At 41.5% G+C, this 19,959-nt stretch overlaps 2 protein-coding genes across 4 annotated transcripts in view; one reads left to right on the forward strand and one right to left on the reverse strand.

Annotated features, from left to right (window-relative positions):
* Window positions 1–19,959, forward strand: part of TMPRSS2 (transmembrane serine protease 2) — a 315,898-nt gene that overhangs the window by 70,377 nt on the left and 225,562 nt on the right. The window lies entirely within an intron of this gene.
* The window catches only part of BACE2 (beta-secretase 2), a 56,825-nt gene continuing 42,192 nt past the window's right edge, over window positions 5,327–19,959 (reverse strand). For all 3 annotated transcript variants that reach the window (XM_066177124.1, XM_066177127.1, XM_066177126.1), the window contains exons 8-9: window positions 18,831–18,999; window positions 5,327–12,011 (exon numbers count right to left, since the gene is read on the reverse strand). In XM_066177124.1, coding sequence (XP_066033221.1) covers window positions 11,758–12,011; window positions 18,831–18,999 — 423 coding nt within the window. In that variant the 3' untranslated portion in view covers window positions 5,327–11,757. The remainder of the gene's footprint in view (window positions 12,012–18,830; window positions 19,000–19,959) is intronic.

The raw sequence follows: 19,959 nt of genomic DNA on the forward strand, positions 1-19,959 counted from the left end.
TTCCTTCCTTCCTTCCTTCCTCCTTCCTTCCTTCCTTCCTTCCTTCCTTCCTTCCTTCCTTCCTTCCTTCCTTCCTTCCTTCCTTCCTTCCTTCCTTCCTTCCTTCCTTCCTTCCTTCCTTCCTTCCTTCCTTCCTTCCTTCCTTCCTTCCTTCCTTCCTTCCTTTTCCTTCCTTCCTTTTCTTCCTTCCTTTTCCTTCCTTCCTTCCCTCCCTCCTTCCTTCCTTCCTTCCTTCCTTCCTTCCTTCCTTCCTTCCTTCCTTCCTTTTCCTTCCTTCCTTCCTTCCTTCCTTCCTTCCTTCCTTCCTTCCTTCCTTCCTTCCTTCCTTCCTTCCTTCCTTCCTTCCTTCCTTCCTTCCTTCCTTCCTACTCCTTCCTTCCTTCCTTCCTTCCTTCCTTCCTTCCTTTTCCTTCCTTCCTTCCTTCCTTCCTTCCTTCCTTCCTTTCCTTCCTTCCTTCCTTCCTTCCTTCTTTCCTTCCTTCCTTCCTTCCTTTTCCTTCCTTCCTTTTCCTTCCTTCCTTCCCTCCCTCCTTCCTTCCTTTTCCTTCCTTCCTTCCTTCCTTCCTTCCTTCCTTCCTTCTTCCTTCCTTCCTTCCTTCCTTCCTTCCTTCCTTCCTTCCTTCCTTCCTTCCTTCCTTCCTTCCTTCCTTCCTTCCTTCCTTCCTTCCTTCCTTCCTTCCTTCCTTCCTTCCTTCCTTCCTTCCTTCCTTCCTTCCTTCCTTCCTTCCTTCCTTCCTTCCTTCCTTCCTTCCTTCCTTCCTTCCTTCCTTCCTTCCTTCCTTCCTTCCTTCCTTCCTTCCTTCCTTCCTTCCTATGTTTTGGGTTGGAAGGGACCTTAAAGATCATCTGGTCCCAAACCCACTACCATGGGCAGGGAACGTCCCGCTACTTCAGGTTACTCTGGACACTTCCAGGATGAGGCAGCACCCCACCACCCTCAGAGTGAAGAATTTCTTCCTATATCCAATCTAAACCTGCTCTCTTTGAGTTTGGAGCCATTCTGGCAGATGAACCAGTGATTTTTGAGTCTGTTGAACCCAATCTAGGGCTTTTTCCATTGGAGAACCATCCTCCTTTTCCACCCCTCCTCACAGCACTGGGATGACACGATTTCCACCACGAGCTCCAACCCACCCTTTGTTCATCTCTTCTTGTGTACCCACGTGTTGTGCACCATCACCTGAAGGTTTCCTCCCTGCTGGGGTAGCTGGGTCACTAATTTTCACTTAGAAAATCAGTCAAACTACTCTTGTGATTCTGCAGTTGCCCTTAAAAACCTCTCAGATTTAGTTTCCACTGAGCTCTTTCATTCCCTCTGCCTCTAATGATGCACAGGAATTATGTTTAGCTCAGCAAACAGATGAATAAAATCCTGCAGGAGGGCTCAGATAGGAACTGCAGCCAGAGTGGGGCTTTTGCATTCCTCCCAGGACACTCCTGAAAGCTGTGAATGTTTCCAGTCCCTGGAGGAGAGGTGTTTCTTGTCCTTTTCTGCGAGTGCTATATTATAATACCCTGTAAATTGCAGATAAAACCTAAGGGAGTAATTGCTGCTGGTTATTTTCAAATCTACGGGAGCTTGCAAATGAAAAAGCAACGTCCCATAAAACCAGGGCGTGTGCATAATTAAAGAGGTAACAGGGGACACATAAACTTAAAGAATGAGAAGCATTGGACAGGAAGAAAAAAGAATTATGAGATGGCAAGAGGAAGTTAAAGACAAAATTAGTCTGGCATACTTTTTAAAATATGCAATTATTTCTGCAGAAAGTATTATCCTGCAAGAAGGCACATCAGAAAATGATGCCTCTGTTCATAAATGGTTGAAGCTGTTGGAAGAGTGCACTTCTAGCCCTTAAAGTAACAATGATACAGCTCTAAACTCAAAACACTGTGTGGTAACAAAATGAAAAATTCCTCTCTTTTAATTAAAGCAAGGAATATTAATTAGGGCTTGGGATAATTTATTTTTGAAAGAAATTTATTGTACGAATAGTGGTGGGTCACAGATTCCATAGGGAGAAATTTTTAAGCCTTTAGGGACTTTGTCACCACCTCAATATGGTACGAAAACCACTGGCCATCAGTGTCGATTGGGAAAAATGAAATTTTATCTGCTTTGACCCACAAAAAAAAGTGTAGCTGGTTACTTTTCATTACTGCCTAAACTACATGGAACCACACCCAGGCATTTGCTACAAATGCTGTTTGCTGGCCGGCCAAATCCCAGGGATCCAGTGACTGAGGGGATTTTAAGTGCTTAACAAAGAGGAAATTCTAAAATGTTTTACTTCAGGAATCTCAGTTTTGTATCTGCAAAAAAAAAAAACGAAAACCAAAACCAACAAACCAAAAAACCAAGCAACACTTCTTTCTTCAGTGATGAATCCAAGGTGTGGGGTGCAGAACCCTTCTAAAGGATCATTTCTGATTTCATCCTGCAAACATTCTTTCTGTAACTCGAAAGCTCAGAGAAAAACTTACAGAATATTAATCAGCACTCTCAGTTCCTGTGAGGCTCTAAGACCCTTTGGTGATGAGCAGGACAGGAAATCTACTCAGGAAACAAATGACACTGAATGGAGCAGGTGAATGCATCTACAGTGTCTTATTCTTGTCTTACCACCACAAAACCCAGTCAGCAGAGGAAATTTATGGTCTAACACAGTTAAAACTACACCAGCAAGTTCCTGCTTGCCCTTTGAACTATGGCACCAACAGAGAGATATTTTCTGCATCCACCTCACATGACCAACAAATGAGCAAAAGTGTCATTCCAGCCCTCGTAAGAATTTAATTTACATCTTTTCTGTTTGCCCACAAAAGGCCAGCAGTGGATTTTCAGTCCTGGCAGGATGACTTCAAACAATTTAATGATTTAAAATGGAGGCAGAGTTTGCAAGGCAGGGAGAGAACGTTGGGAGTAAATGTTTGCTTGTAGAACTCACGAGAACTTTAAAAAAACCAGAAAAATAGACCTCCTACATAAAATGTGCAGCTGGTGTCTAATTTTACCTTAGACTTGGGGCAGACAAGAACATGCAGATGGACAACATAGAGAAATAAAGATGTAAATGTCTATTGTAATAAAATTACTGTTGATATTTTTTTTGGTTGGGTTTTTTAGGGTTTTTTTTGTTTGTTTGTTTTGTTTTGTTTTGTTTTTTTGTTTTGTTTTCTCTGGTATACCTTGACTCTCCTTATGAAACCCAGAAGCAGATACTGAAAACAAGATGAGAACTTTTAGATGCTTCTTTTGTGGATACAAAGGATTGAAGTCATCTTCCCCAAGATATGCAACAATGGATCATTTAACGGATGGGTCATATTTAATGGATCGTTTAAAGGGTAAAAAGGAAGCATTGATGACTTTCAGCTGATAAGCTGGAAAACCTGTAAAGCTTGTGAGTCTGGGGCATTGCTGGCCTGCTAAACCATACACAGGTGGGGTTAATTTGTGTGGTTTTCTTCTGCTTTGTTAATCCAGAGAAACATGCTTAAAATATATTTAAGTGCACTTCATCCAGATAGAAGATGGATACGTCAGCAGTCAAAAATAAATCAGCAGTTAAAAAAGTCAGTATAAACCACCAGCCTTGAGAATGTTCAAGTTGTCCAATGATAAAAAAAAAAATCTCATTCAATAAGAATACAGAAAGCTGAAAGTAATGTTAAATTTACAATTAAAAAGCACTGAAGGGAAAAGCAAATAGTATTCCTACTCACAGTACTTCAGAACAGTTCTGGGTGCATGAAAAGAAAGAATTTGAAGAATCACAATACCTTGTTTGTTCATAGAAAGCAGTCTCATCTAGCTAACAGCTATAAAAATCCTATACTCTAATATTTGTGTAGGCACTGGCAACACAGATCCCTGTATTCTTTGCAATAACCTGTCTTTCTTGGGAAATGCTATTGAATTCCCTAGCCAAACAAATGATGAGTCAAGGTAGAGGCAAGTGGTATTTATCAGCCTCTAGAAGGAAAAAAAAAAAAAAGGAAAAAAAAAAAAAGCAACCACAAGCCATTTACTTTTAAAGTGTTTGTTTTGGTGGAGAAAGGGGAGAACAGTGAATGTTTGCTGTTTAAGCGGCCATCAGAATTACACATTGTACTGGAAAATTACACAGAGCACTTGCGGAGCCAACCTTCACGTATTTGTGCACACTTCACTGTCATTATCAAAAAAAAGCCGTATTCTTGCAATAAATTCTTAACTTCTGTGCTTCACACACAAACTTAAAAGGTTTTTTGTCTAAACAGGCCAGTTCTCATGGGCAAAGATGAGCAAGAGAAGTGTGAATAAAGTTTTAAGTCACGAAGGTGCTCTGAAGATGATGGTGATTTCAAGAGCACAAGAGAAGTTTAAGCACAAGAAGAAGAGTGAAAAGTTGTGAGCAGAGTTGGGTAATAATGACATCATGGAATGGTTTGGAATGGACCTTAAAGATCATCCAGTTCCAACCCCCTGGCCTGGGCAGGGACACCTTTCACTAGACCAGGTCACTGGCAGCTCCATCCAACACCTGAGCACTTAAAGGATGCAGTATCCACAACCTCTGTGGGACACCCGTGGCAGTATTGGAGAGGCTTCACTGAATATCAGGACAGAAAAAAGCAAAACCTGCCAGCTTCGAAGAAAAAAAAAATTATGAAACAGTTGGTGCCAGTCCATCTTACTTGACTAATGCCCTAAATGTACAACATACACAATAAATACAGCGGGCTGCCTTTAGAAAGCTCAGGGATTAAAATAATGGACTTTCTAAAGAGGCGTTTAGGGGGAGGGAAGAGGGAGACGACAAAGGTCTTTGAGGTCGGATATTCAGAAAAGAAAATGAAAGTAACTTTTAAGGGAATTCGGGCAAAAAACCCCGTAAAGTGCTGAAAGGGCTTCCAGAGTTGGAAAACGCCCCTTGGGCTCCACCTGGCGAGGAAAGAGCGCGGAGCAGGGACTGGGGACAGGGATTTGTGTCCCTTCCCCATCCGCATCCCGGGGCAGGAGCAGCCCCAAGCATGACCCGACCCCAAACCAGGAGCAGCTTCACCTTCTCAGCTTCGTGCTGCCTCTGCTGGATTCTGCCCCGTAAGGAAGTGAAAAGTTGACGCAGGAATCTCCGTAATTCGGGAATAAGCAGGAAAAAAAAAATCACCTCGGAGCTAAACTTGGCTGCCTCTCCCGTCCTGCCAGGCTCAGGTGGGATCCACAGCAGCTCCGCTTTCCCCCCAGAGCTACAGCCAGGAGCTGGAATTGAGACTCACGGCAGGAATTTGGACCCATATAATTTATCAGCTTTGAAGTTTGGATTTTAAAAGACACGCAGGATAGGTTGAAAGAATTAATCATTTATTTTGCGCAGCATAAAATCTGATTTTTTTACATAGTGTTTATCTGAAAATGGCAAGACCTGAAAGTACAAAGCATCAATTTTTGGAAAATTGAGTAATGAGGCTTGACAGTAAGTGGGATAGAGATCCTAACATAACCTGAAGATTGAATTAGAAAGACTATACCCCCTTTTTTCAAAGTTTTGATCCCATTTTCTTTTCAGTCAATGTTAAAAACAGTGTCTAATAAAAAAAAACCCAAAAAACAACAAAAACCAACCAAACCAAACCAAACCAGCAGGTGAAGAAATACCTCTATAAGTTGGAATAATTTTCTTAAAAGTGCAATCCTTTCCACACTTCCTGAATAACTATCAAATAACAGTTAATGTAGTGTTAAAAGCCTTAAAAGATCTCTGCATCTCCATATAAAATTTGCAATAAAAAACGTGAACTGCCTGTTTCAGGTAAGTCTTAAACACTGAACTTTGTATAGTTTATGCACACACAGAGTATTGGCTACCAAAGCAATTTTCCCCAGCACATATTGCAGCAATCCACACCTTTGTGCTATCAAGAAATCGTTGTCTTTTTATTACCTCTTCAACATTTTCAACTCCCTTTTTCTTTTTTCTTTTTTTTTTTTTTCTTCTTTTTTTTTCTTTTATAACCACAGAATTTCCAAAGGACAAGCATGGTGGAAATACAGCCATTTAAACATTCAGTTCTGTAACCCCTCACTGAATGCACAGGAATAAAAGTGCCCTTTGCAGGTTTGACTTGGCCCTGTGAAAATTTCCCTCATTCAAGGGGGATGGGATGAGAGGATTGTTACAAACACTGTAATTTATTCAAGTGTTTTGCCTAAATACACATTGCTGTAAGATCAGAGCAAACTCAGTTGCTCAGTTGAAATTGTTTTCAGGATAAAAAAAATGTGAAGAGAGGAGCTGTCACCTGCTTAAGGAATAGCTCATTGTGGTCTTCCTCTGCACCCCCGTATTTCCCAAGGGCAGAGAAAAAGGAGAATATACAGGAGCAGGGAATATTTCCAAGTGGGAAGTGAAAGAAGTCCAGGGAATGTAGTCAAATGCACAAAGGAGTTCTTGGCACACAGTAAAATTTCGGGACCATTGGCACAGGTAAAGTTCTGGCTCCAGCTCTTCTCCTAATGGCACTGCAAGTACTTCCATCCTACGGTTAATTTTTAAAGCATTTAGGAACTACTTTAAAACAGGTCTGTGAATAGTAAAGAAGAAAAATTTATCTCTCGTTAGAAAGCTGAAATTGGAAAATGGGGACCTTAATCTTTTAGCAACTTTTTTTTTTTTTTCGGGGGGGGGGGGGGGGGATGAGAAGGGGTGAATGGCCTAGAAGACAAATCAGAAAAATCAGATTTCCCGCCAGTGAATTAGTAGGACAGCGACTATACTAAAATATATTTATTCTGAGTAGTTGTTATCAATTAAAAAAAAAAAAAAAAAAGAGAGAACACTTCTTGAGGGCTACTTCTTTTTAAATTCTAAAAATTACCTTTAATGTTTTACTTTTTTGCTAGCTCAAAGGAAATTCTGTGTGTGCCTTCATGGTCTAATCTGAAATTCCCAGTATTGTAAAGACTACCTGACCACAAAGATCCAGCCAAATACGAACCATTCTTACATTACTACTGTACAGTCATTGATGTCAGCATGTTTTATGATTTCCTGCCCTGCTGCTTACAAATGCCACTGCTGGGGGTGAGAAACAGCATTGTGTGCACTGTTACATGGAGAGGGGAATATTCAGCAGCTGGGCAACGATCCTATCTAAAGATGATTGTGCCCTGTCTTCACCTGGGAGTGGATAATTCCCAGTAGCACCAAAAGGCACCTTGGAGTGCTGGTTTCCAAAATATTTAGGCAAGTGGACCCTTGCCAAAGGAAATGGGGACGGCTGGATGTTGCACCTACAGCAGCTTCTCAGCAGCTGCTGCCCCTCTGCGGCTTTTGTGGTTTTGGATCCATCTCACCCAGGGGTTTGGCTGGAGCCAAATATTTCTGCTAGCATCCCCAAAGAGCCATGAGCAGGATGCTGGATTACTCACAAGCCTGGATTAGCACCTAATTAAGCCTCAAAATCCAGCAAATCTGACTGGCTCAGAAGATTGCTCATATCCCGTTACCAACCTGTCTTCACTTCTCTCAACAGCAGCAAAGACTTCAGCAGCCAGAAATGAACAATTTATCAATCAGAGAGTCAATTTTGACAGGAACTAATGTCCCGGCAAAAAGTACAGCTTTTTCTGAAAAGGATCAATCTGTTACGCTCTTGCAATTTTTAATGAAGCTAGAGACATCCTAATTATTTTTCTTTCCATAATTCCTTTTAATTGCACCTCCATAGGTCACTGTACCAACACCCTTCATTACACTGCTCCTATTGCTATTTATATTCGTGACTGAGATGAGGATATGACAACCAACACCAGCCCAGTTGTTGGAAACCCCTACGGAAATCAAAAACACTTCCAGCAGCACAATCATTTTGTAAGACTGGAAAATTTACAGATCTCTCTTTCTCTCTCTGGAAATGTGCAGTGCTATGCAACTCTCACAAGCCTTTTAATATTTAAAAGGAAAAGCTTGGTAGACAAATGGCTACCAAGACATTTTATGTCTTTATGTCTTCAGTAAGACAAAGCCAGGGAATACACAACAAGGAACTGCACTGGGTACTCATAAGTTGACTTTCACTGATATATTTTACAGCTGTTGAGCACAGGAGACACCAAAACCCCCTTGATACATTGCATTTAGGTTGATTCAACATGCACATCCTAAACACAATCCCTCACCTTAAAAACAGAACAATCGACCTCCACCAAACTTCTTTTACAGCACCTCAACAAAAGCCTTATTAAAATGCTTCATCTATTTCCCTCAGCATTTAAATTGCGCCAAAAACCCCCATGATGATATTTCCAAAACTTGCGAAGGCAGCGGGATAGAATTAACCTATTCCCAGGGCTGGGCTCAGGTTTAAGCGCTGGAACTCAAACCACTCCCCCGCAAATCCCTGGCGATTGCACCAGGGATTTGCCGGTATCGAATTACCTGCGAGGCTGCAGCCAGGGGTACGCAGCTTTCTGACACTTTCCTGGGACGTGGTGTTACATTCCCATCAGAGGAAAGCTGGCTCAGCAGGAAATATTGATATTTCTTACAAGGGATGGTTTGGAGTGCTGTGATTTGGAGCATCTTGTCTTCCATAATAAATAAAGGATGTTTTCCAGTATCATCTTCACTCAATGCTCTGGGGTTTTTTTTTTTTTTTTTCTCCACTCCTCTTCCCTCCTTTTTTTTTTTTTTTTTAATTTTCTTAAGGTGTGGTTTATTCTTACACCTGAAGTTGGTTAACAGCAACATAATATATCTCACAACATATCTGGTTTTTGAAATGTATCAGGGAAAGCAATCACTGTGAGTTACCAAGTGACTACACTTGGTTACAGTGCAGTCTGTCACTGTGTTTCATCTTTCATACAAAACTGCTTGAGAGCATTATTTTTCTTAATGTGTTGTAGGCTAAAAATGAACCCTCAAGGATTTCCATTGCTCTCCTTGTTGCCAGAGCAACAAAGCAATGCTCACCTGAATTTCTGCCAGTGTAAGAATCAATTTACAAGCCCAGATGAAGTTTGTGCTGCTCGCAGGTGTCACTCACAGCATTTTTACTACGAGCCACATTTTTAGTTGTGAAGGAATGCCAGGAAAACTCAAGTTATGTATCAGTATTTTCATTTGTGCTACTTGGTTATTGCTCCCCATCATCCAGGTGTTTCCCTTAAAATATCTTGACCAAGGACATTCAAAGGGAAAGGGTAATACTTAATACTTTTCTATGAAATCCAGTGCAGTGGAAAGACTTTGTTACCAACTCAGAAGAAATCTCATAAAAAAGCCTACCCAGAACCTTTCCCAATAAATTCCTTCCTAAAACTCTTTGTGGTGAGGAAATGGAAGGTTCTGAGGTGAGGGGGAGGAGTGATGAAAATTTTAAGAGCATACAAGTTGTTTTCACTTTCTGAATTGGAAATGGGTTTACTGTTTAACACTGTCCAGCCAGAATCCATACCGTGTTTCTGTTTGAGACAAGTGACAGAAGCATAACTTCTATTGCCATACTGTAGAAAAAGAAGGAATGCAACTCTGAAGTTATTTGTTACTTGTAAAACCAAACCCAGGAGGACGACGTGGAAATCTTAATGTAATTAAAAGATATTAAGAAAGAGATATGGAAAATAGAACACTGAGAAAACAGCTAAGCTCTATGGCTTATTTCATGTGATTCACAATTTTTCTCCTCTTAAAAACTAAGAGGCAGAGGAAGAAGGAGACAAACTCAAAATTCACTCCTGTTTCCAACTCCAAATTCTACGAGAAATCGTTTTCAGATGGATCACAGCATCAATTATTTTACTCTACTGAGCCAAGCAATCTGAAAGTGCAAGAATTGAAAAGAAAATTGCAGGCACTTCCAGTTATGACGTGAAAGACATAAGTTATTAAAAAAAAAAAAACCCACAGTGTTTTATTTTCACACACATGATGTGCACCTGTGTAAATGCTCCATTCTTTAAAAAAAAAAAAAAATTAAAAAAAATCTCTCCTTATTCCATGCAGAGTCAGATGCAGAGGCAGTGTGAATCACAGAGCTATATGAAGGGATTTTGGGCAGAAAATTGTCTAGGCAAGGGATTGGGAAATTCAGAGCTAAGCTATTTTTTTTCCCAATTCCCATACAGATAGCAAACTGCTCTGCTATCAAAATGCAAAGGAATATTTTTTCCTTTTCTTTATGTATTAAAAATTCCTCAGCCTTGCACTGTTTATCTTCCCAATCCAAACACTTAGGCCAGTGTTACAGAGAAGCCTGCAACTAGAGAATAGAAAAATTGCCCTATCTGCAAAGAAAACACCTAGTTCTGACCTCAGCATGATGACCTGCACTTGCGGAATGGAAGCCTGGTCAAGTACATCCTCCCCTGCTCTCTCTCACTATTGTTTCCAGTCCCACCACGTGTTTGTTTTTAGCCAGGCAGGACACACACACTTTTCATTTGATTGATGCCAAACTGAGCACCTCCAATTGCTGCTTGAGCTGAAAAACAAGCCAGCATAAAGACTTTCACTTCACAGCCTGTCCATGAAGACAGGTACTTCTCCTTTGAATTTCTAGGTTGCTGAGCTCAGCCAAATTAAAACAAAAGAAGAGTTGTCTTTCTTATTTTGTTTTCTTTTTCTTACACGCTCTCTAGAAATACAGCAGAGCACAGACCTTGCTTTCTTGTCAGTCCATACATATGCAGATCAGCCTTTTTAAAATATCAAACTCATAAAAAAAACCCAACAAAACCCCACATGAGGGGGGGAAACTGAAAGGTTTCTTTGTTTTGTTTCGGGGGTTTTTTTTTGGTTGTTTTTTTGGTTTGTTTTTTTTTTTTGCGTGTGTGTACACCAAAGTGGAAAGGCATGAAGTATTAATTTTTTATAAAATCCAAAAAAATTCAAAGTTAAGTAGTTCCATTTGGTTGTATGGAGCATCTTTGTGCTTAGAGACCAGTTCTAATCCACGCACTCACCAGTGGTAGCATCCTTGTAAATTAAGAGAGGTAGTCTTGTTTTACTCTAAGGCTGAACAAGTTTGTTTCCCAGTTTTCACCACCTTGGACTATTTTGTTACAGCTCTCAGGGAGGGCGACCCTCTCGAGTGGCAGCAGTGATCTTGAGGGAATGAAGCCACAAACCAACATTTCTTCTTGATCTCCCTTGCTTTTTCTCTGCTGCTCAAGTCTGACTTTTCTCCCTCCCCCACACCATAAGCACAGTTTCAAAATAAACTGATGTAAACAGAAAGCAGTATTCATTTAATGCAATTAATTAGAAAGACTATTAATTTTTTTTTCTCTTTTTTTCTACAGTCAGGGCTCGATTAGTTAGAAAATACTGACAGCTCCTTTTTTTTTTTTTCCTGAAAGAGAGATGGACAATTTTGTTCAGACAGTGGAAGAACATCATGGTGTGGTTTTTTATCTTTTTTTTTTTTTAACTTTTTTCAGGCTTTTTTTTAAACTTTTTCAGGCTTTTTTTTTTTTTTTTTTAAAGAAGGTACTGTAGAGAGCACAAAGTCTCATTCTACTGCAGTAGCAAATCCAGTACCGTAGCACTTCAGAGGTGGTTAACAGTGCTTTGGTTCAGAACCAGTGTTAGAAAATAAAGCTATAAAAGTCACGATGCAGGATATTTGGTGGGATTTTTCAACAGCATCTTGTAGGAACGTAGAAAGGACCGAGGACGAATTGGGAGGCATTGTCTCCTTCCCCTTGGCAGAGCTCTTTTGTCCTTGCCCCTGTTTTTAAGTCTGGTTTTCTTTTCGGGACCCAGCCTCTCACTTCCACCTGTGGCGCACGAGGGAGGACTCGTCGTTGACCACGTCGTTGTCCGTGTAGCGGTGCTGGCAGCGGGGTGGGATGAGCAGCAGGACGACCAGGACCAGCAGGATGATCCCACAGAGGCTCATCAGGGCATAGGAGGCAATCCAGAGCACGGGCTCGTGGAAGGAGACGCTGGAGACGCAGTTGCTGGCCACGTCCGCCGTGGGGAAAGGGCCCTCGATCTCAGAGACGGGAGCGCCGTCAGCTTCTGGGGAGGCACAGGAGGGAAAGGATCAGGCCTCACAGACATTTAAAAAGTATTTGTATGTCACTAGACGGACACGAAAAGATCATGCTCACCTGTCAGATTGAGAGCAGAGAAAAGAAGGAAGTTTATTTTGGTGTCGGGTTTAAATAGGGTTTGGACTTTGACTAGCGATTGGGAGACAAGGTTGACACCTTTCTGACCCCACTGGTCAGACAAGAAGTCTATCAATTTGTCTTGCCCCTGGAAGAAGTGTATTATTTACTAAACATCAGTCCTTGTTTATTTTACAATGTGTGAGAAAGCTCCAGTAGAAATGTAAACTATCAAAAGGCTGAAAAATCAGGGCGACATTTGTATATCCCTCTGTCTCCGTCACCACTCATCTCAGCCCACTCGTGTTTTACCGAATTATTCATTGCAATAAAAATGCAAGAATCCCGTGTTGATAAAAAGGGGCTCTGAAGCGTAAGGAGACCGTGAGTTGTAGGAATGTGCAGGTTTTGGGAGGTTTTTCCTTGTTTTCCAAATAAGGAAAAGAGGTTTCAGTTTTACCCCTGGCTATTACGGAAAAGCACCAGAACTTTCCATTCTTTGCTCATCAGCATTGGCCCAGTGGCAGCAGAGGGATACTGGCTGGGCTTTGGAAATGTTTCTCAAAACCTGTAGCCGTTTCTATTGTCAGCAGCTAAATTGTCCCACCTGGACCATTAAGTACTTAAAAGTCTGCACAGAACTACTCAACTGCTTTTTCGGACTGCCTTAGCCAGTGCAAGAGTCTTCTCTACACTGTGTTTGACTTGTATTTCTTTTGTTTGATACTGTTTGTTATTTTTGTCATTATTAAAACCTTTTCTTTTACAAAGCACGTCCAGAGAAGTTGCCTCACTATTACTGAGCCACTCTGAGAGGCTGCAGGTCAACCCTCAGACTTGATACATCTTCATGGGGCTCATTACATGTAAGATTGTGTCAGTGACACTCCCACATCTCCACAGGCTGCCTAGGAGACAACAACACTTCAATCAGTCAAAGCCCAAACCCCTGGACCACTTCTTCACCTCCTCACTATTCTTTCAAAAATATCCATTTAAATATCCTACAACATCCACCCTGGTGTAGGGCAGGGCCTGGAAAGGTTTTTTTGCTTGTTTCTGGCATTTCCAACAACTAGAAAAGCACCTCCGGTGATTCTTTGACCTCCTGTGTTTGCTGTCTTCTTAGGGAGCAGCAGATACCTTAAAGGACTTTATCCTAAACACAAGGTGCAGGGTGGAAAGCAGCACAGACACTCTTGTGGATGAAAATCCAGAAGGAAGAGGAGGTGAGACAGGAGACAGCTGTCCACCAAAGGGGAGTGGAGGAGAGGAAGGTCAGTGTCAGGAGTGAGGAGCAGGGACATGAAGGAGCAACAGTGTTGGGCCAGGAGAACTAACCCAGCAACTCAAGAAATGATGACAAAGTTAAGGCAAGAAGCAGTTGTAATTCTCTTCTCTAATCAGCTACACTTCCATGACACATCTGAGTATTTTTTCACGAAGGCCTCAGTTTTAACTGTCCTGCTTGATTTCTCACACATTTTACATACAGGCACACTCTTGCCTGATTGGAAGTGATCCCATCCACTAAAAACTGCATCTCTTATTTTCACATATCTTAGTCACAACTGCTGAAACCACGTTTAAAGAGATTACCATAAACTACCCCACTGGAAGGAAGAAGGGAGCCTGGATTTTGCAAAGATGGACTTAAAGGTTTTTAAGGTTCTTAAAAAAAAAAAGAAGAATAAGTTGGTTGCTTCATCTGCATGGATTTTGGTCGTCATTCAGTCCCTGGCCTCATAAGACCTCGTATTATTTTAAGATTTAGGTTTTGTTAGACTTAATTCAACTTAATTGTGGGCTGGTGTTGAAAGGGACAATCCTGCACTCTCACTCCTGTCCCTCACAGCCCCTTTTTAGTGTTGGTGGAGGGAATGGGAGGCTGCAACTCACAGATCAGATGGGAAACCAACCTTCATAACAAACAAAATGCCCAAACAAGGAATTTTCTGTGGAATCACACATTTGAACCAACCCTTTCTCCACCCCAAAGTGTGGGAAGACTCCTTTAGCAGGAATAAGCTGTGAGAGCAAACTGGGGGCACCCGAGGCTGCACCCACGAGGACCCTGTCACTTGTGAATAACCAAACACCCACTCCCCAAACTCATTAGATGGTAAAATTCTGCCTAGAAGGTCTGTGGCACAAAATCCTTTTTGTCCAGAGCCCCAGGATTGCACTTTGTTGGCCGTGCAATTATTTTTTCTGGACATCTCACCCCCTCACACCATTGGTTTGTCTTTATGAAGTTCTGCAGCAACACCAAACTCAACCACATTTAACACCAATTTGAAACGTAAGGCCCAAGTGTCATTACTTAGTTGTATTTTGAAGAAGTGGGGGGAAAAGAAAAAGCAGTACAATTTTCCACCTTGGAAATAGCTTTGAAAATAAAGAGTCTCTAATTACTCATTATTTGGCTCCAGCACAGTAATTACTCCTATTAAAGAAGAACACAAAACTGTTGCCATAGTGGCTGACATTTTAAATTGCATTTTGAGAGTGCTTGATAGCAGCACAGCCTCTGCCTTCTTCCCTCCAAAAGGGAAAAAAGTTTTCCCTCACACTCTTCCACCCCCAGAGAAATTGAGAGGAAATTTGCCTAAATTGTTCAAAGAAGCCCTTAACATAAACTAACAGTAACACACACTCAGCATATCACACATTAACTGAATTAGAGCATTTTGATGCATTGTTTTAGAATATCTGGTGGTACCTAACTACAGTACTTTTATAACATTGAATAAATGAGATTCTCTTCATTGTTGATGATTACAGGACAAAAAAGGTGCCTCTGGAAAAATGCTCTTTCCTAACACTTGTGCAGAACTCAACACACGCTAGCTCACCACCCCTTTGGGTGGTTACAAAAGCAGTAAACCTGGAATTAGATCAAATGCATCACAGAATTGTAAAGTACAACTTGAAAGGGGCCCCTGGAAGTCACCTAGACGAGGATCCTACTCAAAGCAGGACTGTCAGGATCAACAGATCAGTTCTGCTGCAGATTTATCCAGCCAGGCCTTGTAAAACCCTGAGGATGGGGACCCTGTTTCACTGCTGTCCCACCTCCCTGGTGAGGAAAAAACTCCTCATGTCCAACATTCCTGAATGTCCTTGGCAGATGTTGCTCTTTGTTATGTAATTTCATTTTCACTTACCTTGGCTTGCATTCAGCTTAGGGACTACCAAAATCCCAGTTCTTTTCCCACAGGGCTATTTTTTTCCCTTCTTTTTTTTTTTTTTTCTTTGTTTGGAAAGGGACCTTAAATATCATCTAGTTCAAACCCACTGCCATGGGCAGGGAACTTTCCATTAGACCAGGTTGTTCAAAGCCCCATCCAACCCAGCCTTGAACATTTCCAGGTTGCTTCACTAAAACCAACTTGTTGATCGGAACATCCTGTCTCAAAAAGGGACCTGATCCAAAAACCTTTCCTAGTCCTCCTGTAAACACTAGGTTACCAATAGGCAACTCAAAATTATTTGTCTGAGTAAGTAATAAACGGTTTCAATGAGGAAAAGGCAAATTTCCTGCTACAGTGGAATAGCTTCCTGCAGCCATCTAACTTTCCTTGTTCTTGGTACATCCTGGAGAATGAAAATGGTCCAAGGAATAATGCGGGACAAGCCAGTTCTCATCTCTAGCCAAGTCTGAAAAGTAACCTGGAAGTTCAATGTAATTAAGGGTTTTAGTCCTGTTCCCATAAGTTTTGCATTCATCACGTACAGCTCTAACACCTTAAAAACCCATGGATTTAATTTAATGTTCACACCAAGGAAGCAAAGGTCATTGCAAAGACACACCACACAGTCTTTAACATTCCTCTGTTTCTGAAGATTTGAGCCACCAGTAATTCAGTTTAATTTACGCCCACAAGCTGACTAGAAAGCTCCAAATAAATGCCATTAATATACTGTTGGAACCCTGGGCACTGAGAATTTTAGACTTTCTGTGCTGACAGGCACCGATCCCCAAGAACACACTGCATTTGACCTGAGGCCGTGGAAGAGGCTTCCAAAATTGAGTGACAGCACTGGGATTATGGGTGAGTAGTTTGAATAGAAGTGTGTGATATCACAGGGTGGAAAACTTGGGGTTAAAGGCTTTAGAATATAGTAATATATATAAAGCAAGATGGAGGTTTTAGAGTGTAGGCCCAGTCCTTCTTTTTCACCTTCTTCTTCACGGGTCTGTGTGGCATCTTGTAATTGGGTAGAAAAATCCACATTGTGGACCATGGGTGTTTGGTTATTGGGTTAAAAGTAAAAATAATTTAAGTGTCATTTCCTAATTGGACAGTTTGTGCTTAAAAGACCTTGGAAAGAGATAGAGATGGAGCCATTTTTCACCTTGTTAGCTAGAACTCACAGCTTGTGAGACTGTAACATAAATAAGAGTTAATAAACATCCGAGTCTGAACAAGAACTGAGCCTCTTGAGCATTTAATCCCAGCTCTTAACAACAGAAAAGAAGATACAAACCCCACACAATATAGTTGCTGTGGAGGGCATGGTTGGCCTCCACAGGAAGCCAGTCAGGCTTCATGCCTCATCTTGCACGGACACTCACCAGCAGCTCTCTGACCAAAGTGCTGTTACATGTGGGAACCGCCAGCCGTGAAGAAGTGAAGCTCAGCACAACTGGCACGACCCAGGGAAATGTCATCTGCCCTGTGTGAGTGGAATCTGACAACTCTGTGCACCCTGTCTCAGTCACCCAGCAATGACTCCTCAGGAAGCTGTGTTCCCATGATGCTGGTGAGGCATATGCAGAAAATGTGGACAAGGAGACAAGGAGGAAATGTCTTGGAGCACCAGCTGGGTGTAAACACATGTCCAAGCTCGTGGAAATTCCAATGGCAGCTCTATTCAGCAAGCTCAGTTCTTCCACTCTGGCAGAACTACGTGGTCAAACTATGCCTGCACCAAGATGTTATTCTGGTTCCCTCATTATTTTTCTCAACCAAGAAGGGCTGGCAAAGCAGTTCTAATGTCCAGCAGCTGCCTCATGTCCCCTGCTGACCACATGTGCTCAATGTGCTCTGTCAGATGTCCCTTCCTCCCTCCACTGATGGCTGCAGCAGGACAGGGACAGGAGGCAGCTCCAGCTGCAGTCAGGAGGCACTAGGAAGAATGAAAGGCAGGAAAACCTGGCCCTCAATATTTGTCCAGTGCGGGAGCTCAGGACTTCTGAACGACAGAACTAATATGATTTTAGTAGAAGCTATTTATTGTTTATATAAAGCTGCAGTTATAGATTCTAAGGCTGCTCGTTCACACGTTCATCATTATTTGATTGGTTTCTCTGTCCTGTCTATGTGCCCCATATGCACCCTCCAAGAAACATGATTAGTCTCAGGTTATTGCTCTGCAGGCCTCCTTTATCCAGGTCTTGCATTCTTAGTATTCTATTTCTTAGGTTCTTCTTTTCTTACTTTAGCCCTGTTTTTCTCAGTAACCTTGACGAGTTCCTGAGGGTTCTGATAACGATAACTACAGGTAGTTTAGCTGAGGCACATTCTGGCCTAAGTTGTTCAAATACATTGCAACAGTCCAGTTACACTCTCCTGCCAGATGCATTCAAAACCTGTCTTTCATCACTGCATGGCACCTCACAGAAGTGTCCATCAAGCAACTCATATCAATATCCAGATTTTCTCTGGGAGTGAGCTCAAAGCTGACAAGTCTGAGCTTGTCAACAGTGGAGAGATTATTAAAAAAAAAAAAAAAGAAAAAAAGAAAAAAAAAAAAAGCTTTAAAACTGTCCTAGAGCTACACCTCAGCCAGCCAGTATCTGTTTTTCCCCTCTACGACTGCACTAAGCACTCCAGTCCTAACTACCTTTACCTCCTCTAAGACCGTAAAGAAGCACTGCCAGTTCCAGTCCTTTTCTCAGATGAGACAATGTTTTTCAGGGCATAGACCACTCCTGTTTGGGACAGAGACCTGAATATGGGCGCACATCCTTCCCCTCCTCTCCCACATGGAGGTTCTTGTGACATCAAAGCAATGTCTGAACAACAAGGGGAGGAAACCCCAAAACTTCTGGGTTTTAGCTACCCTTGGTGAGAAAAGAGAAATCATGAAACCAGCACTGTAAAATCAGCCAAAAATTATGAGCTTTTTCACATCTCCTCAGCAGCTGGTTAAAAAATTAATGCCTTTCTGCTTACAGTGAGAAAAGTAATTGTTTAGAATTATCACATACACTAGGAGTCTTAATGTGAGTCCCATTTTCACCTCAGCTCTTTCTTAGCGAATTTCTGAGGGGCTGAACAGGCTCAATTCACACTAAGAGAAAAGTGTGAGTAAGGCACTCCACTGCACCCTGCAAGAGTTGGTTGAAGAATCCATTTATGCACAACTCAGAGCAGGAGCCAGCCCAAAACGAAGCTGCATTAAAAACAGGGACTGGTCTGACATAACTGTTGGGGAAACTGCACACACAGACAAGATGTCCCAGAAAGATCATCCCTGTGAGAGGGAAGAACCCAGCACAGACACCCAGAGCTGAGGCTGATTCACTTCATGCCAAAAGATGTTGCAATGCAATTTTGGTTTCTTTTTTTCCTTCTTTTGAAATGTGAATAGCTTGGAATTTCTTCCAAATTCACCCTTCACACTGAGGGATTAACCACACTTTACATCAGCAGATGAGTGGCAAAGGTGTTTCTCTGAGTTCCCTCACTCCCCAAATGCTGAGAAATTATTCTCTTACCTGCACAGGGACTCACTGCAAAGCCCACTCTCCTCTGGGCTCTGTCAAAGATGACATAAAATCCTTCCATGACTGTAGCACCAATCACCAGAGCGTTTGTGGAGGAGGAGATCCCGAATCGGTAGCACTGCAAATTATCTCCTATCACAAGGATGGGTTGAATATAAAGCTGTTAAAAAGAAAATTTAAAAACAATAAAAATAAATTAAAAAAAAAAAAGGAAGCCAGAGTGTAAAAAAGCAACACCTCACAGCAGGTAGAAGTTCAGGCTTTTTCATTTTTGTAGTTCAGGCACACAAATTCCACTGGAAATCAAGAATGGATAGGGGAAAACAGATTTTTGTACATGATTTAAAACTGGTCAAAGCCAACAGGCAGGTAAGAGCTTAAGCTCATGGATTCTAAAACAAATTTGAGCACAGCCATCACTACATGCAGGTCAACAGCAAGTTCTCAAGATTCTCACTTTTTACCATATTTTACATAAGGGAAGGATGGCTGGGGAAGATGAATTCAAATTAGAGACTAATTTAGTTATTAAAAGAATTATTAGGATGGAGTTGATTCAGAGAGCTTTCAGTGTCAGCTTCAACATTCTAGATTTTATAAATTCCAGTCACATTTCAGCCCCTGTCTCCTCAGGGAAGATGAATGATTGCCAAGCTACATGATCAATACAGAAAAAGCTTATCATAAGGCTTTACTATATTTCAAGTTAAAATGTACTTAATAGGTTCATTCTTTCCTTTGCTCCTGCCTGTCCCTTGAGGTAAAAGAATGTATTAGTAATGTTAGAGGATACCAGCCTGTTCTGCAGCTCATACTGGGGGGAGAAGCCAGAGAAGAGAAACAAAAGTGCCACATTATATTCTCAATATAATGGAGTGGATGGAATATTAATAAAAGATAAACCAGGCAAGTTACAGAAACTGGTGAAGAGCTCACAAAGGGTCATTGCCAAGATTTTCATATTCAGAAGAAGCGCTCCAACTCAAAATGCCACGAGAAACAAATCAATTCCCTTCCCAAAACGAGAGGATCAAAATGAGCAGAGACATTCTGTATTGACATCTGATGTGGCCAAAGGTCATGAAAACAAAGCAAAAACTTGCCCTTTTTTTTCCTAAGA

This window comes from Chamaea fasciata, unplaced genomic scaffold (assembly GCF_029207755.1).
Source record: "Chamaea fasciata isolate MVZ Bird 193981 ecotype frontalis unplaced genomic scaffold, bChaFas1.0.hap1 SCAF_2, whole genome shotgun sequence".
NCBI lineage: Eukaryota > Metazoa > Chordata > Aves > Passeriformes > Sylviidae > Chamaea > Chamaea fasciata.